At 40.6% G+C, this 27,795-nt stretch overlaps 3 protein-coding genes across 3 annotated transcripts in view; 1 reads left to right on the top strand and 2 right to left on the bottom strand.

Annotated features, from left to right (window-relative positions):
• The window catches only part of LOC146521164 (protein NLRC3-like), a 482,659-nt gene that overhangs the window by 97,825 nt on the left and 357,039 nt on the right, over positions 1 to 27,795 (top strand). The gene's annotated exons all lie outside the window — the stretch shown is intronic.
• LOC146521187 (C-type mannose receptor 2-like) lies at positions 1,302 to 10,301 on the bottom strand. The gene is made up of 3 exons (XM_085154520.1): positions 9,698 to 10,301; positions 3,411 to 3,794; positions 1,302 to 3,312 (listed from the first exon to the last, which is right to left on the bottom strand). Exons 1-3 carry the CDS (start codon positions 9,813 to 9,815, stop codon positions 2,945 to 2,947), a joined length of 870 nt encoding a protein of 289 aa, XP_085010646.1. The 5' UTR covers positions 9,816 to 10,301; the 3' UTR covers positions 1,302 to 2,944.
• LOC146521186 (C-type Lectin CRL-like) lies at positions 22,081 to 23,035 on the bottom strand. The gene is made up of 3 exons (XM_085154605.1): positions 22,717 to 23,035; positions 22,522 to 22,610; positions 22,081 to 22,438 (listed from the first exon to the last, which is right to left on the bottom strand). Exons 1-3 carry the CDS (start codon positions 23,033 to 23,035, stop codon positions 22,313 to 22,315), a joined length of 534 nt encoding a protein of 177 aa, XP_085010731.1. The 3' UTR covers positions 22,081 to 22,312.

The raw sequence follows: 27,795 nt of genomic DNA, 5'->3' as shown, positions 1-27,795 counted from the left end.
TATGTCCAACAGTCCCCAAAGTTTGATTCCGTTACCCAACAGACTAAACAATAAGGAAGCCGATGCTCCACGATGATGCTGCGACGAGAAGACACCAGCCCGATTCAGCAGCGTCAGGAACGAGTCACGGCACCAATGTGACCTCTGTGTAGTGTCTTCTCTGGTCTGCATTTACAACAAAAAGGCAATGGTTAGAATGCTCTCTTTTTAATGTCATGGGCAATCAGCACAAAATCTCGCAGGAATCCTCCATTATTCTGAGGATTACATTTCCACTTGCAGTGTGATCGTATAGTGGTAAATTTATACAACCAAAATAGAAAAACTTCAACACCATTAACATTGCACGTTAAATTTCCCAAATGAAAGGAATATAGAAATATCTTTTAAAGCTGTACATGAAACAATGTGAATTCTCTAAACAGTGTGGCACAGTCACATACCTGCATTCACAACAAAAAGGCAATGGTTAGAATGCTCTCTTTTTAATGTCGTGGGCAATCAGCACAAAATCTAAACGGGAAAGCAACAACAGAGTTAGCTAACTATGCTCCCATTTTGTTTCCTCTCTTCCCAATAAAGAAATCTCACATAAACGTGCACTCAGTTCAACATAAAGACTGGAGAAATGACCCGCAACAAATGATGTATAAACAACAAAAATAATTGGGTCAGACTGTATTACTTTAACAGCCTGCGATATGATTTTTCCTCCCCACGACATTTGCGCATTCCTTACTTCGCAGGAATCCTCCATTATTCTGAGGATTACCCAGAATCCCTTGCCCTTTGTGAATATTGCAGGGTGACTTTTGCAACAGTAGGTGGCGCCAATGTCCCATTTAGCGGGATTTAACTTCAACTCTATTTAACTATGTTACACAAGCACTTATTTACTCATTACTTTTCAGTCACGCTTCCCTGGCAATATACTAACAAAAATATCACAAGCAGCAGAAATACTTTTATTATGTGAGGGTGTGTTTTTAGTCTTACTCACACCACATTTAATGTTAAATAGATAGATTCTCTTCCTTCCGACATCAGCACCAACAGCTGCAGCAACAGTTCCACCGCTGGCCGAGTGGTGGAACCAGGAACTAATATTCGGTGTATCTAACTTTTTTCCTGATTCCTGCAGTTAAAATATGAAGCATAAACTATACAAATGAAGCACAATTTACACACAGTTGGACCGTGTATTACGACTCATGCCCTTCAAGGAAGAGGTATAAAGGACAAAAACCTGAAGTATCAGCACCAGAATGTACCTGGAAGTAAATGCCATTTTTTTCTTCAGTTATATGAGACATGGAGTATTTTGGATTGATAGTACTGCTGTGTTTGTTGCATAATATTGCTGTAGATGTTTATATGCTTTATACATTTTGAGGTAAGTTGATTTAGAGCATTACATGATTTTTAAAAAGATGTGTTTGCATCATCTCTGCCTACTCGTTCCTGTTTGTTGGAGAGGTTGTGGACAGGTCAGGAATTTCTCACATATATTTTGTCTTTGAATGAACCGTCCCTCAAACACCTCACAGCTGGACATGTGAACAGCTGTATGTGAGTAAGTTAGTATTGTGCATTTTCACTCTCAAAGTGCAACAATAAAAGCTTTTGTGTCGTGTTAACTACAGTATAAGATGAAAACATTTACTTTGAAGACAAAACAACAAAACAAAACAAAAAACAGTAGATACTCTAATTTTATTGATTATCTTTGAGGTATAGTAATACATTTTTATATAATGTTTACAGATTATTTTCCTACAGCCCAATCCCAAATCAGCTTACCTACATGCTACATGCTTACCTATTATTATTATTTTTTTCTTGTGCTGGAATTGGTGCCCCGGTTAACCTGTCGTTAAAATCATAGTATGACAAACTGTAGGTACTTCTGGGGAACATTGGGATTGGACATTTTACTATCATTGATTATAATTATAGAATATTCACATCACTAATGTATGACTTACTTCCAAATACCAGTTTAACTAAAGATACAGATCTTTTTATATAACTTTCTCTGGAGTTTTCAGTCAGGTTTCTTATCATGTGTGGTGATCAACCTTCCTGTTTCCACTACACTAGGAAAAAGTAAAAGGCTAAAACTAATATCATAACAATAACTATGACCATGTTAGATTTGGCTCCCAGCCACTAAAGTTGAATTGAAGTTAAACTTAGAGATACGAGGACATCCAGCATGCATTACAGCCGGTATCCTGATCAAATTTGAAATCAGGTAAAGTTTGAGGCTCTCATGGTCCCATTTATGGCTGATATTTTTATAGTTATCAAACAGTGAAAGCAGAAGCAGAAAGATAGTGTCAAAGTGGTCAAAAGGAGACACTGGAAAACAAAACAAGACTAGAGCCTATCAGGAAAACTAGTGAGTGGACCTCTGATTAAAGAATTTCTACCAAACTACAACTGCAGCTGAACAAATGAGCTGTTGGTGGAACTTTACACTCTGAAATATTGAAAGATTTAAAGGATGAGACAGCTCAGCACAGCATGTTATTAACTTCACACATGAAGTGGTTCAGTCTAGTCAGACTTCAGTTTTGCAGTCACCGTCCCCATCCTGCTTCTTTGACTGGTCGTCATGGTAACTCTGGACTTTCCTCCAACGAATTCTGAAGTCTGTCAGTCCTTTTGACAGCATGAGGCCTGACAGCTGGACAAAATGTGCAAATGATGAAAAACATGAAGCATAGTTTGAACTTGTGTCAAGTTTGTGTTTGTGACTGAACTGCTGACCTGCTGTGAAACCTGCTGCTGGATCTCTGTGCTGTGCATGTCTGCCTCTGACTGAAGCGTCATTTTCAGCACTGTTTGCTTTCTCACTGCTAAAAATGAACCACATATAAAAACACAAACATTAGTGTTTTACATGATGACAGGATCTTACAGTGTTTGCATTCTAATATGTCTAATATGTTTGCATTGCCTCACCTCTGAAACAGAAAAAATTGTATCTCAATTCACAGGTGGAATCAAACCATTCCCCTGTCATTAAATACATTGTTACACAGTACTGAACTGAATTATAATTATTAGGCTCAGAAGGCTCCCAGTTAGTGAATGTGGAGGTTGTGTTGTCAGACCAGAAGGCCCAGGGATCCCTGTAGAGGCCAATCCACACATACTGAACCCCTGATCCATTCAAAGTGAGCGTGATGTTGGATTTCTCCTCTTTGCTTCTTATACTGGTCAGGTCTGTGTGGTATGTCCTGCAGTACGACTGAGCCGCTGACCAGGAGCGGCTCTCCTTCACTAAGATGTAACTTGTACTGCTGGCTGCGAAAGGTTCAAAAAAAGGATGAATTTTGAAACACACACATTCTGAATCTCATAAAATTGTAGAGATAAGTAGGGCAACAATTTTTTTTTCCTACCATTGTAACACAGGAAAGGGTAAGAATCTCCACAGGGTCTATCATTCATCTGTGTTTGTCCCTGAAGAGCCACACAGTATTCCTTTGCATTTACACAGTCTGGTTGGCCGTTAGCCCAGATCAAAAATTCATGTTTACTGCCAACATAAAAAAGTTTTTCCTCCATGGACCACTTCCAGCTGTAACGGTCATTATAGAGCCCTATCCAAACCCAAGCATTGATCCTTGGTGTCATTGAGAGAAGCAGTTGGTTGATGTTGCTGTTGTAGATGGTGACCAAGTCAGTGAAGTGTTCTCGGCAGTAACTCTGAGCTTCAGTCCAGGTCTTCAGCTGGTTCACAAAGTGGTATTCTCTGGAGTGGGGAGGAAGAGTGGAAAGTCCTCCTGAGAAAAATAAAACAAAGGTTTTTAATTGTGTAACCTGGGTTCTTGGGTGAATCACTGAAAAGGACAAATTTACAAAAATAAAAATTACAACCATTTAAATAGTCAAACTATATGGAGAATAACTGGGTGGAGGAGGAACCCCAACTATTGTGTTGTGCTACCTAGCCAGAAACATTTCTTTCAACCTTACCCCCTCACCCACCGTGTGGGTTCATGTGTGTGTGTGTATGCGTGCACCTGTCCCGATAACAACTCGCTCATGTGAGTTCTAGGTTCACTTGAGTTCATATGGTTTTAATTTAATCAAACAATTATGTTTTAATTAAACTTTAATTGGTCTCTCACCAACCAGTTATACACACATATGCCACTGCAGCTTCTCTAACATCTGATTGGTTGCCGTGCAGTCAAAACAGGTTGAACCTAGATAATTGATTGCTTGTGTGGACTTGGAGCAGCCAGGTATCCCAGAATGCATTTCAAATCACAGGTAGCAATGGTGGTGGCATAAAGTTTTAAAGTACCCTGTTGTCTGTCACCAACTACACTTTTAATAGTGTTTTAGCCGTGAATGTAGTGGCGTAATCTTCACATGTCTGGTCAGGTTGTCAACATAGAACATGTTTGCAAAAGTGCTCCAATGTTTTCAGAGATGTCACTATCTCCGCTAACAGTCAGCTGACAGAGTGTACCGAGCTCACAGCCCCGGTGTTCCAGCTTAACAGTTTTTTTTTTTTTATACTTTAACCAGTTTGTTTACATATTCCACTCTTGTTCCACATGTTGCATTCGCAGATCCTTATTTCACCGAACGATCGTCTCTTTCCGACTCGTCTTGTGTCTCTGTGTTTCTGTGACATAAAAATCGAGAAGAAAACTAATACTGCTCATGAATGAGACTAAAGGCAGGAAGGTGTCTTTAAAACTAAACATGTTATTTCCACAGTGTCAGCTGTTTAATTCACAGCTGCTTATGCAGTAACCATGGTAACCACGGACTCTGTGTGTGTATTCATTTGGTAAATTATTTTTAAAAAAAGAAAAGTTATTATACTTGATTCTAATCTGCTGCTGAGTCTCTCACGCTGATGAAAATGCAGATAACACAGATCACGAACACCTGTTCAACCAATCAATTTCATTCCACTTTGACCTGTGACAAACTGACGCGTTCATCTCTGTTACAACGTCTCTGGAATAGTTGACAGTAATAGGGAAGATTGTCATTAAAATAATATTGATGTAACCCGTGAATTCATTGATGACCGTTAGATTAGTTTGATGCTGCCAACACTTTCATGTGACCCAGCTGTGAAACTCAGAGAGCTGAAGATATCGTGGATATGCTGAGCTCGCTCTGTGGTGTACAGGGCCGTTTACCCTCAAGATTATTATTCACAATAAAAATATTAGCCGAACATCATGAAGTCCGTATGTGTTTCATAGTGTCGAACAACCTTTGTACAGTTAAACCTAGCAGTTACTACCTGACGGAAACACCAGCGTTATTTCTTTTAATAAAAAACGTTTATGCATGTATAAAGAGGTCACGCTGATTATTAAACAAAAATACCTTCTTTTTTTGTTTTGTTTTTTTGCCTGTCCCATTTGGTTCTTTAGCCGTCAGAATTGTTGTCTGAAGACCAACAAGGATACCCAATGGATTTATTTTGCCAAATAGATGAATAGAAAACAAGCAAAAAAAAACAAAGCAACATACTAAACACAACACCATCGCATTAATTTAGCTAAGTGTAACCAGCAGTAAATACTAAATATTGAATGTTGTTGTGCAGCACGCAGGACAGACAGCGCACAATGTGCTTTGAAGTAGCAGGCAAGAAAGGTGTGATTTAAGTCTATGAACAGTGAACACCCGTGTGCACACCTGTGTGGATCGGCGCGCTTGTATTCAAATGGTTTCCCCATGTAATGGTCTGCAAGAGGATGTAGAGAGCCATAGCCCTGTCCCCCAGGGCATGAAGCAGGCATGGAGGAGATCCAGGCCCCAGACATCCAGAGGCACCAGAGTGCAAGAGCCCAAGGAGGACCACCGGAGGGGCCTCCGTGCCACCCTCATGGGAAGGGCTGAGGATCCCCAGACGAGGGGTCACCCAGTAGCCACCGGGCAGAAGCTAGAGGGGGGTGCACTGTCGTGCCCGCCGGCTCTGCAGGCAGCCAGCTGTGCCAGAGTGAACCGAGCCGCAGGCCTGACCGAGCAACAGGCGCCAGGCCCCGCCGAGTAGCCACTGGGAGTGAGCTGGTACATACCTGAGCGCCCAGCCCCGGACACCAAGAACCACCAACGCACCGACCCCTGAGGGCATCAGTCACCGGCAGAGATTGTGGTGAGGGGAGATAGGCCTCCACACTTTGGAGGGCCTGGGAGTTCCCAGAGAGGTGGAGTCTAAGACCCGACCTGACATATAGACACAGACAAACAGGCACACACAGACACAGACATGCATTCCCACCCTCATGCACACATATACAAACTCTCAGCACTCACCCAACGTAGGGATAAACATAAATGGACATGTACACACAATCACACTCCCCAAACATACTCTATACCCCGGGTCCAGGTATCCTCGCCCCCAGAGGGGGAAACGGCACCCAGACCCAAGAGATGTTACCCTTCCCTCCGGGGTGGAGGCAAGCAGACCATCCCAGGCTCCGCAGCAGCAGGGAGGCCAATCGGACAGCCAGCATCTCCTCCCAGCCCCCCCGCCCCAATGGCTAGTAGGGGCGGGGGTGTGTTAAGACCCCATACCTCCCTCCTCCCGCTCATGTGTAGTGTTGCTGCGTGTTGCTCTAAAGTGCATTTAAAACAAGGGAGAGCATGGAGCTGCTGCCAGAGAGCAGCAGGTGTTAGCACGGCCCCTCCCGAGAACCCTCAATGTCTACATGGATTTAAAAATGAGAGGTGGGCACCGGCGCCAGAGGTAGGTTTGAATACACAGACCGTCTACTGGACGCCGTTAACGTGCCCATCCTCAAGGCCCTATATATATATACATGTGTGTGTTATGAGAGTGTAAGTAATGTGGATGTCGTGAGATAAAATTGAGGCACAGGTGGCCAGAAGAGGACGGGGGGGGGGGGGGGGGGGGGGGGATGTCTTCCCTGCACCCTGGTGACACACCCGCACCCCAAGGCCCTACCTGTGTGGGTGGGGGTGGTGGAGCGGGAAGAGGGAGGTAGCCAGGGATGAAGAGAGGAAGAGAAGGGAGGGGAGGATGCCCCTCCCTAGGGCCAGCTCCCCCGCTGACCCCAGTAGGCACCCCCGTCCTCTGGTATCCACCAAGGCAAGGGAGCCCAGGCCCATCCAGACCGGGGCCTAAGGCAGCAGCACCGCCAAGCCCCACAGGACCAGGGGCAGCCCACCCTACCCCACCGCAGAGGAAACTGTACAAAGATACCTTCTAAAAGAAATGGCCATCAGGCCAAAGCAATGGTTTCATTGGTTTTGACTCGATCAGCGGTAACCCCGCCTCCTGAGTTCGATGGGAGAGGCTGACAAACGACTCACGGACCCGAGGCCCCGGGGTTGGGGACCGCTGGTCTAAACTGTGGTTCCCAAACTTAAACTTTTTTTGCTAGGCCCCCCTTTGTTTTACAAGAAAAATGTTCGTATTCATATTCAGGGATGCTTCATCTCCTGCTTTGCATTTGTGTGGGTGCTGCTAGCACTTGGACACTGCTAGCATAATCTGTCAATTATGCTAGCAGTGTCCAAGTGTTTTTTTTTCCTTTTCATACCGCGCCCCCCCTGCAATGGCTCTGTGCCCCCCTAGGGGGCGGGCCCCACACTTTGGGAAGCTCTGGACTAAACCAATCAGAGATGGTCAGGGGCGGGACTGCGCTTTGTGTTTACATCTTTTTTGCGCTAGATTCTGATGCTGCAGGTTTTGTCTCTCTCCAACCAAAATTCACTGAACAAGCAGCAAAAGAAGATCCAAACTACGCTTCACATTTGATAAACATCGTCATTAATTCCCTCTTACTTTTGCTGTTTTGCTTCCATCATGATAAAATCACACTTCATGCACAGTTCTCTCTCTGTGTACTTTAAGAACAGTTTCCTATCTCTGTTTTTTGAATTATTCGCTTGCTTATTACCCAGCAGTTTACCGTTGTTTACAGTGCTATCGGCCACTGTCTTTCTTCTTTTTTTTTACTTAAATGACCTCGGATAAGAAAGCCTAATTTCTGCTGCTCAATACTGAAGAAATTTAAACTTTTTAAAATTATGCAAAATTGAAAAAAGCTTGGCTGTCTCTAATTAAACCTCTCACCTGTCAGTACTGATAAATGATCAGAATTATAATATTTCTGACTGTCTGAGGCAAAATTGAACCGGAATCGAATGGATTACAGAAATCAGTGATGATACCCAGCCCTAGTGAGTAGCCTAAGCCCAACAGAAGTGGCTGTAGCTGTGGGTAATAAGAAAAGATGAAAAGAACTATTGATTACTTTTTTTGTTAAGGTCTGATCCATCTGAAATTCATAGCCAGTGCTCTGACACGGAGCCATCAACCTCTGAACGTTGAAAAAGCACAGTAAAGCCAGAAAACATTATATGCAGCAACAAATGCACTGCTCAAATGTCCTTTCTCCACCCTGCTTTTCAGCGGCAGGCACCAGCAAACCGGTCGTCAGAGGAGGCTGATGTGATGATTAAGTTTAAGTTTAACATTGTCTACAATATTGCCAAAAAGTGCCAAAGCACTCTGGTGATGGTCAGAGGGGCCGATGGCGTGATATGGCAGCCTCGCTTCTGTCAGTCTGCTCCAGGGCAGCTGTGGCTACAACTGTAGCTGCCTCCAGCAGTGTGTGAATGTGAGAGTGAATGAATAGTAGAACTGTACTGTACTGCTTTTGAGGTTCTCGTGCTATATAAATGCAATCCATTATTATTATTATTATTATTATTATTATTATTATTATTATTATTATTATTAAAGCACAAGCACCTTTTAAGTAACTTCTCTTTCTTGTAGATCTGTGCTCCAAATAAAGATCTTTGTGTTGACAAGATTGTTAGTTAATCATTTACGAATTAATATTGTCTGTATGGACAACAATTTTCCCCCGCAAAAAAGTGAACACATAAAACTGCGGCGTTAAGCAATGCGTTTGAAAAATTTGGGTGCACTAAACTTTTGTGCTGGTGCGCCTAAGAAAAGAAGTTAGATGCACCAGTGCAACTGTGGCAAAAAGTTAGTCTAGAGCCCTGAGAGATCTTAATTACTTTGTTGTTCATGTTCCATTATTTTTCCCCTTAATAATAAAGATCTTCCTTTTAGAAACTGCATTTTGTGTTTACTTGTGCTATCTTTGTCTAAAATTTAAATTAGTTTGATGATGTGAAACACATAAGTGTGATAAACATAAAAATAGAAAATCGGAGAGAACGCAAACAATATTTTATACCACTGTAAGATCCAGTCTATTTTGGCATCTTGATACAACATCGTGATAAAACTCTCCTCTTTAATCTGGGCTTAGGACCAGCACCAGCAATACATCAGGATGTGGTTAATATCCGTAACTTTTAGAATGAGGAGAAAAACAACTAGAAGCAGAAACATATTGATCCCCAATGAAGCAGCCAAAACATGAAGTTTGTTAGATTTATTATTACAAAATTAAACCCCCAAATTTTTAATAAATCAAAAATCTAAATGTGAAAAAATAAAGAACTTATTCATTTAAAATGAATGCAGGTATTGTGGTATCAGAAAATGCAGATTTTCTCTGTCCTCGTGTTAAATGTGTTAATAAATATCTCATTTAAAAAATTATCATGTAATCTGATTACCCAAATGACATCAGTTTATCTCATTATGATCATGGACTATATTTCAAATGTTTAAAATATTAAAATCACTGACCTGAGAGCAGCAGGATGAGCAGTAAACAGGTTTCTTCCATTCTTGGCATCTGTACAACAGATATAGTCATCATGATTATTATTGTACCATAATTATTATCACCAATTTTAACATTCATTATCTCCAGTAAAACACGTTGTTCTTATAATAGGTTTCTTAGTATCAAGTTTGGTGCAGATGTCTAAATTAATTATATGCAATACTGTTTGAATATTTAAAATCTATAATTTAGAGATCTTTAGTCTTGACACAATTGGACACCCAATACGTGTCTATTTCAAAATGTTTAAATCAGAGTAATAAATTAATAATGACTTACCTGACAACGTATCTTTTCATCTGCTGATTAAAGCTGATGTTCAAAGAGTTTTTTCCTTTGTTCTTCACACATATTTTACTGTCAAATAAGGCCACCTGAAGGGAGTGAGCTTTCTGCAGAATTTGGGTGTCCCTATTTGAAACACAAATACAAGTTTACTTTCTGACAACAGGATGAGACACTTTTCTGGGCCTGAGGACAGTGGATTTTATTTTATCTTTTTAATGTTGCTTCTGTTCTTTCTACAGGAATGTACAATGTAATAAATACATTCACCAACAATCAACTGACCAACAATGATCATGTGACCCTACCAATGTTGCCCTGAAAACGAAAATGATAGGCCTCAGGGCTTAAAGAAACATGTGAAGGTGACCAAAAGGTGACTCTGTCTCATCATAATGCAAATCATTAGGAAAATCAAGTTATTTCCATTTGTTTCCTAGTAAACTAAGCTTGTACAAGTTCTAGGAACAGACAACATAGGTCAGGGGTGTCCAACTCCAGGCCTCGAGGGCTGGTGTCCTGCAGGTTTTAGATGTGTCCTTGATCCAACACTGATTTAAATGGTTAAATGACATCCTCAACATGCCTTGAAGTTCTCCATATGATTAAAGTTCAGCCTGATTAATATAAATGTCACTGACAGTTGCTAATATATTGGAAAACCAAAATACTTACAACAGCAGAAGTGCTGGTCCCGAGCCTCAAAGACAGTAAGAAGCAAGCAGAGGGAGAAAACACAGAACATTTTTTAGAAGCTGATTTGATCCTTAATGGCTGTGCAATCCTTATAACTTACAACACAGAAGGTCAATGTAGACCCCATACAACCAAATTAGACTAACACATACAGTGTTAAAAACACCATCTACTACTGTCTGAATGTGTGGTATCGGCACGGTCACTTTAGGCCTGAAGAGATATGTGTTTGAAAAAAGACCACCTAATTTAAATATAATCATTACATGCTTGTTAAAAGTTAACTTCCAATATATAAAGTTTCTAATAAGCAAAATGACCAGATCTAACATATGGCAGGGATTATATGTAACACAATGTTTCTTATGATTTAACTGTGGAAGTTAACTGAATTCTTTAGAAGGACAAACTGTATTACTTTATTCTCAAGTATAAGGCCAACCTAGACTTTAACCATTTAACAGGCCACTAATCTGGATTATAGCTTTCACAACAAAACTTGTTTTTAAACACATTTTTTAACAAAATAAATACTATTGTTATTATTATTATTTAAAATGTAATAAAACAGAAAAGTTGGTTAAATATAAAAGCAGTTTGCTTATGTTGTTAAAGAAAGGCTAGATTTGACATTAATAGATGCCACAGATGTTCAAAACCTGACACAAAGCATGAAAAAAATAGACATCTCCGAAAACGTTGGAGCATTTTTGCAAATATGTGATGTCTTGATAAATCGAACAAATGCTTGAACTTTACACAGCTACATTCTCGGCTGAAAATATCTTAAAAGTTTATTTTGTGACCCAGAAAAAGTAATATTTAAAGGTTTTTTAGCTGCGCTCCTCCGCCATTGCCGCGCTTACAAGTACACAGGTTCCGACAACCGCGGCCGACAAATGCGATCCTCCTTTTCCCCAAACTACCCTTTCTGGGTCACAAAATAACCTTTTAAGATATTTTCAGGCGAGAATGTAGCTGTGTAATGCTCAAATATCTACTTAATTTATCAAAATATCACATATTTGCAAAAGTGCTTCCACGTTTTCGGAGAGCTCTGTTATCCACCAGCGGGATAGCTGAGCGGGAGGTCAAGGCTTGATAGAGTCCGCGAGCACAGCTAACTCGTGGCGTATCGTTTTCAACCCCCCTACGGTCTTTTGCTACTCAGGTTAAACACGATATATATAGCTACTTCGTTATGGCTATGGATTGAAACTACACCCCACCCCTAACGGCTGCACCTCCCGAAGAATTTTGTCTGGGCTCTTATCTCACTTTTTTATTTCAAACAATCAACAGAAAATTTCACTGACATAGTTTTATGTAAGGTTTTTAAGGCTGTGGTGTGTTGCGAAATCAGTTTCACCCCGGTTCTTTTATTCATCGAAACTTCCAGAGACGGCACCGGAACTCAGTAGTCATTTTCACAAAACTTTTATTCATCTTTAATCATCTTCATTTAAGCATGCACTTCTAGCACTAGAATTGCTGAGCCTTTTTTTCCCTGGTGCAGTCCCTACTACTAGATTTACTAGCCTGTGCAAATTCCCCCCAACCCTAACACCTCTTGGCACCCCGCTGAGATTTTCACAGGTCTTCAGCTCCATTGTTCTCCTGCTTTTGTTGTGCAAAGACACCCTCCCCCAACCCCCAACCATGAGAGATTCAGGTCTTTCATTCCCTGCAAGGCTACTTTCCTTCCTTACCTGCAGCGTACAATACACCATGTTAGTTCTTGTCAATCCTTGTCACTACATTGCATGCCTGTCCATAAACACATATACACAGAGTTGTACATATATTTATATAGCCACACCTTACATAATATGCATAAAGTCTAGTTATACGCACACACACACATCTATATCTATATCTATATATGTGTGTGTGTGTATATATATATATACATATATATATATACAGTGGGGCAAAAAAGTATTTAGTCAGCCACCGATTGTGCAAGTTCCCCCACTTAAAATGATGACAGAGGTCAGTAATTTGCACCAGAGGTACACTTCAACTGTGAGAGACAGAATGTGAAAAAAAAATACATGAATTCACATGGTAGGATTTGTAAAGAATTTATTCGTAAATCAGGGTGGAAAATAAGTATTTGGTCAATAACAAAAATACAACTCAATACTTTGTAACATAACCTTTGTTGGCAATAACAGAGGTCAAACGTTTACTATAGGTCTTTACCAGGTTTGCACACACAGTAGCTGGTATTTTGGCCCATTCCTCCATGCAGATCTTCTCAAGAGCAGTGATGTTTTGGGGCTGTCGCCGAGCAACACGGACTTTCAACTCCCGCCACAGATTTTCTATGGGGTTGAGGTCTGGAGACTGGCTAGGCCACTCCAGGACTTTCAAATGCTTCTTACGGAGCCACTCCTTTGTTGCCCGGGCGGTGTGTTTTGGATCATTGTCATGTTGGAAGACCCAGCCTCGTTTCATCTTCAAAGTTCTCACTGATGGAAGGAGGTTTTGGCTCAAAATCTCACGATACTTGGCCCCATTCATTCTGTCCTTAACACGGATCAGTCGTCCTGTCCCCTTGGCAGAAAAACAGCCCCATAGCATGATGTTTCCACCCCCATGCTTCACAGTAGGTATGGTGTTCTTGGGATGCAACTCAGTATTCTTCTTCCTCCAAACACGACGAGTTTAGTTTATACCAAAAAGTTCTACTTTGGTTTCATCTGACCACATGACATTCTCCCAATCCTCTGCTGTATCATCCATGTGCTCTCTGGCAAACTTCAGACGGGCCTGGACATGCACTGGCTTCAGCAGCGGAACACGTCTGGCACTGCGGGATTTGATTCCCTGCCGTTGTAGTGTGTTACTGATGGTGACCTTTGTTACTTTGGTCCCAGCTCTCTGCAGGTCATTCACCAGGTCCCCCCGTGTGGTTCTGGGATCTTTGCTCACCGTTCTCATGATCATTTTGACCCCACGGGATGAGATCTTGCGTGGAGCCCCAGATCGAGGGAGATTATCAGTGGTCTTGTATGTCTTCCATTTTCTGATGATTGCTCCCACAGTTGATTTTTTCACACCAAGCTGCTTGCCTATTGTAGATTCACTCTTCCCAGTCTGGTGCAGGTCTACAATTCTTTTCCTGGTGTCCTTCGAAAGCTCTTTGGTCTTGGCCATGGCGGAGTTTGGAGTCTGACTGGTTGAGGCTGTGGACAGGTGTCTTTTATACAGATGATGAGGTCAAACAGGTGCCATTCATACAGGTAACGAGTGGGGGACAGAAAAGCTTCTTACAGAAGACGTTACAGGTCTGTGAGAGCCAGGGATTTTCCTTGTTTGAGGTGACCAAATACTTATTTTCCACCCTGATTTACGAATAAATTCTTTACAAATCCTACCATGTGAATTCATGGATTTTTTTTTTCACATTCTGTCTCTCACAGTTGAAGTGTACCTCTGGTGCAAATTACTGACCTCTGTCATCATTTTAAGTGGGGGAACTTGCACAATCGGTGGCTGACTAAATACTTTTTTGCCCCACTGTATATGACTAGCAATCCACAATGGCACCAACAGGACACATGATTGCTCTTACAAACAGGATTGAAATGAATGCCATCAGTTCATGAACTGACAAATTCCAGTCCGGCTCTGTTCTGCGGGCTTGATGTACCATGCACTCTCTGATGGTCTGCAGCATTCCCAGGTCTAACAGGCAAATGGTAAATGGTAAATGGACTGGTTCTTATATAGCGCTTTTCTACTCTGTCCGAGCACTCAAAGCGCTTTATACAGCTAATTCATTCACCCAATCACACCCATTCACACAAGCACTTCTAAGTTTAAGTGCTGAGTATCTAACATTCGTACACATTCACACTCCGATGGATGCATCGGAGAGCAACATGGGGTTAGTATCTTGCCCAAGGATATTTGGCATGCAGACTGGAGCAGACTGGGGATCGAACCACCGACCTTCTGGTTAGTGGCTGATCCGCTCTGCCACCTGAGCTACAGCCACCCAAAGGAAGCTTTGGAGCACACTTGTAATCTTACGTTGTCAGAAGATAAACAAATAGAGAATGGTAAATTTACATGAACCTCACTCTAAATGGGTTTATATAAATATCATATGTAATATGGCAATGAGGTGTGAATGTGTGTCTTTTATATTTGCAGGTCAGTCAATGTGTGGGATATTTTGTATAGATACGGCAGGCATTTCTGAAAGTTTGGCCTGACTTAGATCTGAGCAACTCTGAGTAAACAAATGCAAATGTGCCAGGCCTCAAGGATAATGGGTGGTTTGCACAACAAAAGCTGGAGGAGAAACGAGCTGACGACCTGTGAAAATCTCAGCAGGGGTGATTAACACCTCGGGACTTGCACCAGAAAATAAAAAAGCCAGTAATTCTAGGTGGTTTTGGATTTAGGGAAGTTACGCAAATTTGCGCAGGTTAGTAAACCTAGTGCTAGAAGGGAAGACGAGGCCGGTGTGTCCCTCTGCGAAAATCTTCACCCCTTTGTTAGTTACAGCCAGCTTTATAGAGGCATCCCCATCATAAAACCCCCCTACGGTGTGCTGCAAACTCTATGTCTGTGTCTATGTGAGTGCTCGTGTGTGACTGTGTACGCATACCTGTATGCATGTGTGTGCACGTGAGTGAGTGTGCGTGACAGTTAAAACACTGTGGGTGTAGGTGACTCCTGTTGAGAATAGATTCCTTAATGTAGATCAGAGTTAAAGAGAATGTAGTTTGTGATTGCTTGCAACATTATAATATTGTGGTAATGAGTGTAAGGATACAAAATAGAAAATAGGCCTTGGATGGGAACAAAGAACTGAGGTACAGGGCAGAAGGACAATCAACCCCCACCCCCAGGGCATGAAACAAGAGTTACTCAGGGTGAGGGGCAGACAAAGGGCAAACGGACACTACCTTAAAAGGAGGTGGGGGTCAGGGTGTCAGCACCCTTGGCCACTGTACTAGTGTATTTCCATTGTGGGGGTGTTTACTGTAGGGGGGAGGAGACCAGAGGTTATAACTGTAACTGTTGTGTGGAGTTCTTTGGATCAGCCTTTAGCATAGGACTGCATAGGAATGCAGTGTGCTGATCTCCAGATGCATCTGTAAGAATAATGGGTGATAAAAGGATTGTGTAAAACATGGAAACATCTCAGAGTGATCTCTACCAGGACCAAAAGAATCGCAGAGACCGGCGTTGTCTCGACACTCCCTAGAGGTCATAAAACCCATCTCCCTTCCAGACCACAGTTATCCAGTTACAAATGTTGAGACCTTTCACAGTTCAAATGGGGCAGGGGTCTCCTACAATCTACTCCTAAGTCCATGACAGTCAGGCCTTTATCACATTGAGGGCAGTGTCAGTGTCTCTACAATAATTCTACGTTCTATGTTAACACATTTCTAAACTCTAAAATAAGCTAAACATTTCTACAAGTGTTAATTTTTAAGTAACACGAGCCCAGCGGCAGCAGCACCGCTAGGCTAACACTAACTAGCTAGCAAGATTATAAACCTGGTGCTAAACTAAGAGAAGCTACAAAATCAGTTATTAAAAACATAAACAATAAACATTTATTCACCAAGTCAGTGTATCAGGTAAATATCCACAGCAATGACAACAATAATATCTTGAGCTGACGCTTCTCCAGGTTTACTCACGAAAATTTTATTGGCAAGGTCTGAAACATTTAAGCCTAAACTAGGGCTGCACTTTCACCACATCACACAATGTGATAACAGCCCAAAACCTTGCTGATCCTAACTGTATACTGAAGATTGAGGCCTTTTTGTTAAATGTAAGTACCTTAAATCTATAACCAAGCAGTTTGAGTACATCAGGGTTGTATTGAGATACTTTATTAATCCCAGAGGAAACGATGAGGTCACAGTTGCTCCAAGGCAGTAAAAACAAACTAACACACTACATAAAACTGTGACAAAGTGGTAGGCTTGAACTTATTCACCACTTGTCCCTTAAAAATATTTCTAATTTATTTCATGTTATTTTACAGTTGGTTATAATGCTTTAGTTTAGACATTGCTGGTGTAACTTTGCTCTACATACCATCCTCAGTTTGTTTGTAGTAGCATCATATTACAGTTTACAGCCATGCATACGCTTTTAAAACAAATACTACTCAACCATCAGGTGATTTGAATTTTCTTCTGTTGACAGGTAAATTTATGGTACATTATGTTTGTTTCTTGCTTTGGCTACACACTCCTTTGTTTGTCCCTTTGTTCTAGGCCTAAATCCAAAACAGATGTGTGCGAGGGGCTGACCAAGCACTTCCTGTTTATATAAGGACATGATACAAGGCTCGCAAAATTTCAAAATCTCTGGTAGCCCTTCGGGCAGGCATTCTTCAGTTTTTGGTAGCCCAAAATAAATTTAAGTAGCCCGAATAAAAAAGAAAGCAATTTTTTTATGTTTTGTTTCCATTACAATATTATACATTAAAGTATAATATTGTAATGGAAACAAAAATTAATCAAAAAAATTGTTAAAATAAAAATCACAACAACTGTATAAAAATTACAACCATCAACTCAAATACTTGGTTCTAATTGAACAGAAATTTCTATGAACTTGTAAGAACTGTGTAGAACATGAATCAGTCTGTGTCAGATCCTGAATCTGAAATTTCCACTGAAGTCACGGGTAAGAAGTAAGTGGAACCAAGATCTAGGCTATTTGCTTTTTGAAGTTTGCAAAGACTGCTAAATTTTGCCAGTGGTAGTTCACTCTTTGCAATATAGCACGCTGTTCTAAACAGATTTTTCATGAGTTCTTGTTGTGCTTGGTTTATTTTCAGTATGTGTTTTGCAATTGCTGTTTGTTCTGGGAAAGATACTGCTGACTGGGCAATAATGCATTTCTTGCATTTCTCATGGGTTCTGATGGGGTCTTTCTTAAAATTACTGGTCCCAGTAACAAAGGCGATTGTCGACTCAGAAATCAAATGAAACTCACAACACACCTGTCAGAACATCGTGTTATTTAGCTCGTCATATTCCAGCCACAGAAATTCTTTTGTCCATGAAACCAAAAAAGCTGCGCTTTCTTTTTGCCTCATAGTCTGATTTGTCATAACTTTTCCGTTTTGTGGTAGGCTTTTCTTTGGCTGCCCCTTCTTCACCCTGACCTGTCTTATTTGGCTCAGCAGAACTAAAATACCAGCGTAAATCCTGCTGCTTTTACACACGTACTTACATAATGGTCAGCGATTCTTTGCGCACTCAACCTCTCACATATTTAAGCTTGCTGCGAGAGATTTCACTTGTCGCGTTTGATTAGTAAGCTAATGAGTGATAAGACGAAGTCAGAGGAATTGGTGCGCAATTAATCATCACTCACCAATCAGTGCTGCTGCTCTCTACACACCTTTCGCACATCGCAAAATGAAAGTGAAAGCAAAACACAAGTGCAAATTCAAACGCGATTTCAATATGTCACATGTTGACAGTGGCTCATCGATGCCAATGACATAATTACTCAGCTTCATTGGCGAAAGAATGCAAAAGCATAGACATATATTTTCCTTCTTACGATAGCCCGACGGGCAGGGCTGAGTTAGATTTTGGTAGCCTGACTGGAGAAATCGCTAGCCTGACGTCCCGGGGCTAGCGATTTTGTGAGCCGTGTGATATCTTCGATTGCATCCCTGGATACAACCAAATGAAGGGTTTTTCCTTTTGTGTAGTATTTTTTATTTTCTTTAAAGTAAGCTTTTGAGTTGTACTGTATGCAGTGTTTTTACCTATATTATTGAGTTTGTCAATTGGATGGTACCGGTCCGTGAGTCGTTTGGTACTGGGCCGCGAGAGTTGAGGCTCAGGTGTGAAAGTTATGGTTTTCAGGGTTTTTATCGGTTTTCAGCGTTATTTTGTTATCGTTTTTATCATTAACTCGGTTTTCCTGGGTCTTTTCACGTGTGTTATCAATAAATTTTTCGGTACCGGTACTACTTTTATTTTGTTGTATTTATCCGCGACACCTTAACGGCCGGTCTGTGAAAATATTGTCGGGCATTCAGGAAGTGGTTCAAACTTTGCCGCGAGCTATGACAGCAATATAAACCCCTCTTGTGGAGCAAGACCAGGTGAGCCATCAAATGCCATGATAATACAGCATGCTGTAATGTTACTAAATGATATAACAATTAGTGATGGGATTTCCGGCTCTTTTTAGACAACCGGCTCTTTCGGCTCCGAACCGGCTCTTCAGGTTGTTTTGTTGTTTAATTAATTTATTATTAACAATAATATAAAATTATGCACAAAAGGAATTACTAATGTAAAAAAAAAGTGGTTTTATTTATATATGTTTATATATAAATATATGCGGTGGCCCCTAGAGACAAAACACGTACAAACTCCAAAACACATTTCTAGCATGAACTGAACTTCCAAAAACAGGGCTACTGTTAAGGGTTCAAATATTGAGAGGGATACAGGAGGAATTCCAAAATAACAACACTGATCCGGCTGGGTGGAGTCAAACGATGATTTTAATGAACACACGTGTGGGAGATGAACACTGTACGCAGACAGCATCGATCTCACTCGAACAATACACTAACAGTTATTTTATATCATCAGGGACATTTATGACGCCCCCTCATGCATCATCACATGCATAAGTTTCAAAACCACAAATGTTCTGTTGACAACATGTGACACAATAAAAAGAACATCATCTCCGTCTGCACGGCAGGTGCTTCCTGTCGCTGCCGGACGCTCGCTTATCGTCTGGAACATCAGCAGCAGTTCTGCAACAAACTGTTCTTTTGCAGGCACAATTTTGTAGTCACAAACAAAATATGATTAACCTCTCACCTATAAATGAGTCTATCTAGTGTGTGTGTGTCAACCTGAAATGCACTCAGTTTCACCTCTCACCTCACCAGCAAAACCTTGTAACCTTTCCACCAGACCAGAGGCTCATCGTTATGTGTAATAACCTAACTGAAACTATATCTGTAATATGTTGAATGAATGTTTTAATCAAGAACCTCTACTAAAAGCGTAATCAAAAGATATGAGTGAATAAAATACAATAATGAATAACCTGGTTATTCAAATAGCATCCTCCCAACAGCTCCTCAAAGTAACTCACACTTAGACTCTGCTTTAGTTTCACTTTCACAAGCACGCTCTGCAAAAGCCTGCGCTTCCTGTCTACTTTGGCACAGAGTGTAGTCAGAGTTAGGCCTTTCTTTTATAATGCAATGTAATCTACATATAAACATTTAAGATTATGAAAAGCATTCAAAAGCATTTAAGATTATATATTTAACTCAACAGTTTAAAGTGGTTATAACTGCACCTGTAATAAAGGCTAATTGGGTGCCAGTATGTTTAAACATCTGAATACAATATCAATGCTGTAGATTATATTATTAATGTTATTAATGCAATGGTAATGATGATGACCTTGAACAATAGCAGTAAAATATTTCTCTGATCTCCACACTACCTAGATCACTTAAATTACACAACTGAAAGCATGAAAGCGTATGTATATTGTTTGTGTATTTATACACAAGCATTCATATATAGTCAAATAATTTTTTTAAATCTGGTTGTTGGTACTTGCTGGCTTGTGTAGCCACTAGGTAACAAAGCTCAACACTGCCCCCTAGCATCCTGAAGTACTTCTGTTGTCTTTTGTACGTGATTTGAAGTTTGTACGTGCTTTGTCTGTAGCGGCCACAGTAAATATACTTTTATTTATTCACTCCACATAAAATGTAATAAATAAATCATATAATACAAAAACCAACTATTCACATTTCAACTTTTAACTATTTAAATTTTCAGCTTTTTCCTTTTACAAATGTAAAGTGAAACAACACAAAACACTGCAAACCACAACACAATTAAACATAAATTATTATGTGAAAACAAAAAGAAGATGCACATTCTCTGTCATATGGACCTGCATGAATAAACTTTCTGAATCCTTTATCATCTGCAACTGAAAATAGTTGTGGATGATTACTATATCTTTCTAATGTGACGGTGTTGTCCCTGGTCTATTCCTGTGCTACTCAGGCTATGTCCACACGTACCCGGGTATTTTTGAAAACGCAGATTTTTCTATGCGCTTGCGCCTTTCGTCCACACGTAAACGGCGTTTTCGGTCACTGAAAACAGATTTTTAAAAACTCCGGCCAGGGTAGATATTTTTAAAAACTCAGTTTTGGAATTAACGTGTGGACGAGAAAAACAGAGAAAACAGAGAAAACGCAGCGTCAAAGGTGTGCGCATTTTTTGACGTCACACTGTGTGCTACGTTATTGTTTTGGTGAAATTAATTTCTACAATGGCGGACGAAGACAAAATACTGTTACTGTTAATTTTACTCTCTGCAGTGTTTAAATGCGTACATATACACACACACAGTTACTGTCCCTCCACACATACGACTCAGTTCTGCTTCTATGCCCCATCTTTGTTTACTTTTTCCCACCCAGGCTTATTGCCTTCTGATTGGCCAACATTTCTACACGGATAGGAATATAGTGCCAACTGCTGCTTCGGCATGTTCCTAGCAGTGTTTTCCTTCATTTTTGGCTTTTATGTGTGGACGGGATTTTTTTTATAAATGAAAACGGAAAATCTTCGTTTTCAAAAATACCCGTGTACGTGTGGACGTAGCCTCAGTGTAACTACCGCCTCTCCCCCCTCTTCCAAGCGTAAAGCACAAGGCTCGCATGCTGAGTGAAGCGAAAAAAAAGTGAGAGAGAGAGAAGGTAAGAGAAAGAAAAAAAACCCCACGGCTCGCGATAAGGAGCCGGCTCGCGTCGTTCACGTCAAAGATCCAGCTCTAAGAGCCATTTCGTTTGCAACCGACCCATCACTAATAACAACATTATACAACTGTAATAAGTTATGTGTGTAATATTTATATTTGTGCTTTCCTCAGGAGAACAATCTCAAATAGATGAAGACCTGGTTAGCATGGTGATTGAGGACTCCCAGCCATTTAGCATTGTGGAGGACAAAGGATTTAAAAGATTTGTTAAATCATTAAATCCTAGCTATGTTCTCCCCACTAAAAAGGTTATAAAAGCAGTGAAAATTTAGTTTTTACAGAATAAAATGTGAACAGTCAGGACTGAGGCCTCAGTGTGTAGCTGTCCATACCTCAACGTTACAAAAGCACAACCACTGTCCACACCCCAACCACACCTCACCTCACAGTAAATGATCATTTCCATTTTAAGCATTTCCAAATAATCATTTTCCTGCCAGAATACATTACAGCCAATATCCTGATCAAATTTGAAATCAGGTAAGGTTTGGGGCTTACAGGACACTGTCCTTCAGCAAAAGCAGAAGGACAGTGTCAAAGCTTTTAAAATAGACACTACAGAACAAAAAACAAGTGACTAGAGCCTATCAGGAAAACTAGTGAGTGGACCTCTGATTAAAGAATTTCTACCAAACTACAACTGCAGCTGAACAAATGAGCTGTTGGTGAAACTTTACACTCTGAAATATTGAAAGATTTAAAGGATGAGACAGCTCAGCACAGCATGTTATTAACTTCACACATGAAGTGGTTCAGTCCAGTCAGACTTCAGTTTTGCAGTCACCGTCCCCGTCCTGCTTCTGTGACTGGTCGTCATGGTAACTCTGGACTTTCCTCCAACGAATCCTGAAGTCTGTCAGTCCTTTTGACAGCATGAGGCCTGACAGCTGGACAAAATGTGCAGATGATGAAAAACATGAAGCATAGTTTGAACTTGTGTCAAGTTTGTGTTTGTGACTGAACTGCTGACCTGCTGTGAAACCTGCTGCTGGATCTCTGTGCTGTGCATGTCTGCCTCTGACTGAAGCTTCATTTTCAGCACTGTTTGCTTTCTCCCTGCTAAAAATGAACCACATATAAAAACACAAACATTAGTGTTTTACATGATGACAGGATCTTACAGTGTTTGCATTCTAATATGTCTAATATGTTTGCATTGCCTCACCTCTGAAACAGAAAAAACTGACTCTCGATTCACAGGTGGAATCAGCCCATTTCCCTGACATTAAATACATTGCTGCACAGTACTGAACTGAATCATAATTATTAGGCTCAGAAGGCTCCCAGTTAGTGAATGTGGAGGTTGTGTTGTCAGACCAGAAGGCCCAGGGATCCCTGTAGAGACCAATCCACACATACTGAACCCCTGATCCATTCAAAGTGAGCGTGATGTTGGATTTCTCCTCTTTGCTTCTTATACTGGTCAGGTCTGTGTGGTATGTCCTGCAGTACGACTGAGCCGCTGACCAGGTTTGTTTCTCCATCACTAAGATGTAACTTGTACTACTGGCTGTGAAAGATTCAAAAAAAGGATGAATTTTAAAACACACACATTCTGAATCTCATAAAATTGTAGAGATAAGTAGGGCAACAATTTTTTTTCCTACCATTGTAACACAGGAAAGGGTAAGAATCTCCACAGGGTCTATCATTCATCTGTGTTTGTCCCTGAAGAGCCACACAGTATTCCTTTGCATTTACACAGTCTGGTTGGCCGTTAGCCCAGATCAAAAATTCATGTTTACTGCCAACATAAAAAAGTTTTCCCTCCATGGACCACTTCCAGCTGTAACGATCATCATAGAGCCCTATCCAAGCCCCAGCATCGATCCTTGGTGTCATTGAGAAAAGCAGTTGGTTGATGTTGCTGTTGTAGATGGTGACCAAGTCAGTGAAGTGTTCTCTGCAGTAACTCTGAGCTTCAGTCCAGGACATTTTCTGGTTCACAAAGTGGTATTCTCTGGAGTGGGGAGGAGGAGTGGAAAGTCCTCCTGAGAAAAATAAAACAAAGGTTTTTATTGCGGAAACTGTGCTCCTGGGTGAATCACTAAAAAAGACAAATTTACAAAAATAAAAATTACAACCATTTAAATAGTCAAAGTATATGGAGACTAACCAGAGGTGGGAAGTTACAAAGTAACTTACAAACATAAAAGACAGCCCTGTGCTGTGTCTATCACCAGGGCTTACCCCACACTGTCACCAAATCGCTTGCTCATACGGGGTCATGTGATTATTGGGTTTTTGTCTGTATGCATTATTGTAGGGTCTACTTTACAATATAAAGCACACTGACAACAGAAAATAGAGCATTTTTAATTCTCTTCTCTGCTTTGTGTTGTGCTACCTAGCCAGAAACATTTCTTTCAACCTTACCCCCTCACCCACCATGTGGGTTCATGTGTGTGTGTGTATGCGTGCACCTGTCCCGATAACAACTCGCTCATGTGAGTTCTAGGTTCACTTGAGTTCATATGGTTTTAATTTAATCAAACAATTATGTTTTAATTAAACTTTAATTGGTCTCTCACCAACCAGTTATACACACATATGCCTCTGCAGCTTCTCTAACATCTGATTGGTTGCCGTGCAGTCAAAACAGGTTGATCCTAGATAATTGATTGCTTGTGTGGACTTGGGGCAGCCAGGTATCCCAGAATGCATTTCAAATCACAGGTAGCAATGGTGGTGGCATAAAGTTTTAAAGTACCCTGTTGTCTGTCACCAACTACACTTTTAATAGTGTTTTAGCCGCGAATGTACCCATATGGAAAAGAAATAGTAAAAACTTATATGATTTACTCATGAAAGTGGCCACTTTCTCATTACTTTCATATATTCTTTTAGTAAGTATCCAAAACATACAAGTTTCATTATATAATTTTTCAGGGGATCTTATATCTGTTTTTACTCTTGTATGCTTTTCATACAAGTTTCACACAAGACAGATAGAAACTTTATAAGATTTATATACATCTTTTCCATATGGGTAGTGGCGTAATCTTCACATGTCTGGTCAGGTTGTCAACATAGAACATGTTTGCAAAAGTGCTCCGATGTTTTCAGAGATGTCACTATCTCCGCTAACAGTCAGCTGACAGAGTGTACCGAGCTCACAGCCCCGGTGTTCCAGCTTAACAGTTTGGTTTTTTTTATACTTTAACCAGTTTGTTTACATATTCCACTCTTGTTCCACATGTTGCATTCGCAGATCCTTATTTCACCGAACGATCGTCTCTTTCCGACTCGTCTTGTGTCTCTGTGTTTCTGTGACATAAAAAACGAGAAGAAAACTAATACTGCTCATGAATGAGACTAAAGGCAGGAAGGTGTCTTTAAAACTAAACATGTTATTTCCACAGTGTCAGCTGTTTAATTCACAGCTGCTTATGCAGTAACCATGGTAACCACGGACTCTGTGTGTGTATTCATTTGGTAAATTATTTTAAAAAAAAGAAAAGTTATTATACTTGATTCTAATCTGCTGCTGAGTCTCTCACGCTGATGAAAATGCAGATAACACAGATCACGAACACCTGTTCAACCAATCAATTTCATTCCACTTTGACCTGTGACAAACTGACGCGTTCATCTCTGTTACAACGTCTCTGGAATAGTTGACAGTAATAGGGAAGATTTTCATTAAAATAATATTGGTGTGACCCGTGAATTCATAGATGACTGTTAGATTAGTTTGATGCTGCCAACACTTTCATGTGACCCAGCTGTGAAACTCAGAGCGCTGAAGATATCGTGGATATGCTGAGCTCACTCCGTGGTGTACAGGGCCGTTTACCCTCAAGATTATTATTCACAATAAAAATATTAGCCGAACATCATGAAGTCCGTATGTGTTTCATAGTGTCGAACAACCTTTGTACAGTTAAACCTAGCAGTTACTACCTGACGGAAACACCAACGTTATTTCTTTTAATAACGTTTATGCATGTATAAAGAGGTCACGCTGATTATTAAACAAAAATACCTTCTAAAAGAAATGGCCATCAGGCCAAAGCAATGGTTTCATTGGTTTTGACTCGATCAGCGGTAACCCCGCCTCCTGAGTTCGATGGGAGAGGCTGACAAACGACTCAGGGACCCGAGGCCCGGGGGTTGGGGACCACTGGTCTAAACTGTGGTTCCCAAACTTAAACTTTTTTTTGCTAGGCCCCCCTTTGTTTTACAAGAAAAATGTTCGTATTCATATTCAGGGATGCTTCATCTCCTGCTTTGCATTTGTGTGGGTGCTGCTAGCACTTGGACACTGCTAGCATAATCTGTCAATTATGCTAGCAGTGTCCAAGTGTTTTTTTTCCTCACCGCGCCCCCCCTGCAATGGCTCTGTGCCCCCCTAGGGAGCGGGTCCCACACTTTGGGAAGCTCTGGACTAAACCAATCAGAGATGGTCAGGGGTGGGACTGCGCTCTGTGTTTACATCTTTTTTGTGCTAGATTCTGATGCTGCAGGTTTTGTCTCTCTCCAACCAAAATTCACTGAACAAGCAGGAAAAGAAGATCCAAACTACGCTTCACATTTGATAAACATCGTCATTAATTCCCTCTTACTTTTGCTGTTTTGCATCCACCATGATAAAATCACACTTCATGCACAGCTCTCTCTCTGTGTACTTTAAGAACAGTTTCCTATCTCTGTTTTTTGAATTATTCGCTTGCTTATTACCCAGCAGTTTACCGTTGTTTACAGTGCTATCGGCCACTGTCTTTCTTCTTCTTTTTTTACTTAAATGACCTCGGATAAGAAAGCCTAATTTCTGCTGCTCAATACTGAAGAAATTTAAACTTTTTAAAATTATGCAAAATTGCAAAAAGCTTGGCTGTCTCTAATTAAACCTCTGTAACTTTGCTCTGCTTCACTTCAGCAGCATGGTAATGTTCATATATTGATTCATGGTTTTATTCAGCTTTTGATCTACTGCAGAATATTTTTAAGGTTATCTGCTATAAAAAGCCAGGCCAGGAAAATCTCCTTCATGTTTTTCTGTGTTTTATCCTCAGTTACTTTGACACACAGGAAACTGCTGTGATGCTCACACCTCTGATGAAGTTTCACAAGTGTGAATGGATTACAGAAATCAGTGATGATACCCAGCCCTAGTGAGTAGCCTAAGCCCAACAGAAGTGGCTGTAGCTGTGGGTAATAAGAAAAGATGAAAAGAACTATTGATAACTTTTTTTGTTAAGGTCTGATCCATCTGAAATTCATAGCCAGTGCTCTGACACGGAGCCATCAACCTCTGAACGTTGAAAAAGCACAGTAAAGCCAGAAAACATTATATGCAGCAACAAATGCACTGCTCAAATGTCCTTTCTCCACCCTGCTTTTCAGCGGCAGGCACCAGCAAACCGGTCGTCAGAGGAGGCTGATGTGATGAGTAAGTTTAAGTTTAACATTGTCTACAATATTGCCAAAAAGTGCCAAAGCACTCTGGTGATGGTCAGAGGGGCCGATGGCGTGATATGGCAGCCTCGCTTCTGTCAGTCTGCTCCAGGGCAGCTGTGGCTACACCTGTAGCTGCCTCCAGCAGTGTGTGAATGTGAGAGTGAATGAATAGTAGAACTGTACTGTACTGCTTTTGAGGTTCTCGTGCTATATAAATGCAATCCATTATTATTATTATTATTATTATTATTATTATTATTATTATTATTATTATTATTATTATTATTAAAGCACAAGCACTTTTTAAGTAACTTCTCTTTCTTGTAGATCTGTGCTCCAAATAAAGATCTTTGTGTTGACAAGATTGTTAGTTAATCATTTACAAATTAATATTGTCTGTATGGACAACAATTTTCCCCCGCAAAAAAGTGAACACATAAAACTGCGGCGTTAAGCAATGCGTTTGAAAAATTTGGGTGCACTAAACTTTTGTGCTGGTGCGCCTAAGAAAAGAAGTTAGATGCACCAGTGCAACTGTGGCAAAAAGTTAGTCTAGAGCCCTGAGAGATCTTAATTACTTTGTTGTTCATGTTCCATTATTTTTTTTCCCCTTAATAATAAAGATCTTCCTTTTAGAAACTGCATTTTGTGTTTACTTGTGCTATCTTTGTCTAAAATTTAAATTAGTTTGATGATGTGAAACACTTAAGTGTGATAAACATAAAAATAGAAAATCGGAGAGAACGCAAACACTATTTTATACCACTGTAAGATCCAGTCTATTTTGGCATCTTGATACAACAACGTGATAAAACTCTCCTCTTTAATCTGGGCTTAGGACCAG

The sequence above is a fragment of the Neolamprologus multifasciatus genome, chromosome 3 (assembly GCF_963576455.1).
Source record: "Neolamprologus multifasciatus chromosome 3, fNeoMul1.2, whole genome shotgun sequence".
Taxonomy (NCBI): domain Eukaryota; kingdom Metazoa; phylum Chordata; class Actinopteri; order Cichliformes; family Cichlidae; genus Neolamprologus; species Neolamprologus multifasciatus.
This window is presented reverse-complemented; position numbering and strand designations above follow the sequence as displayed.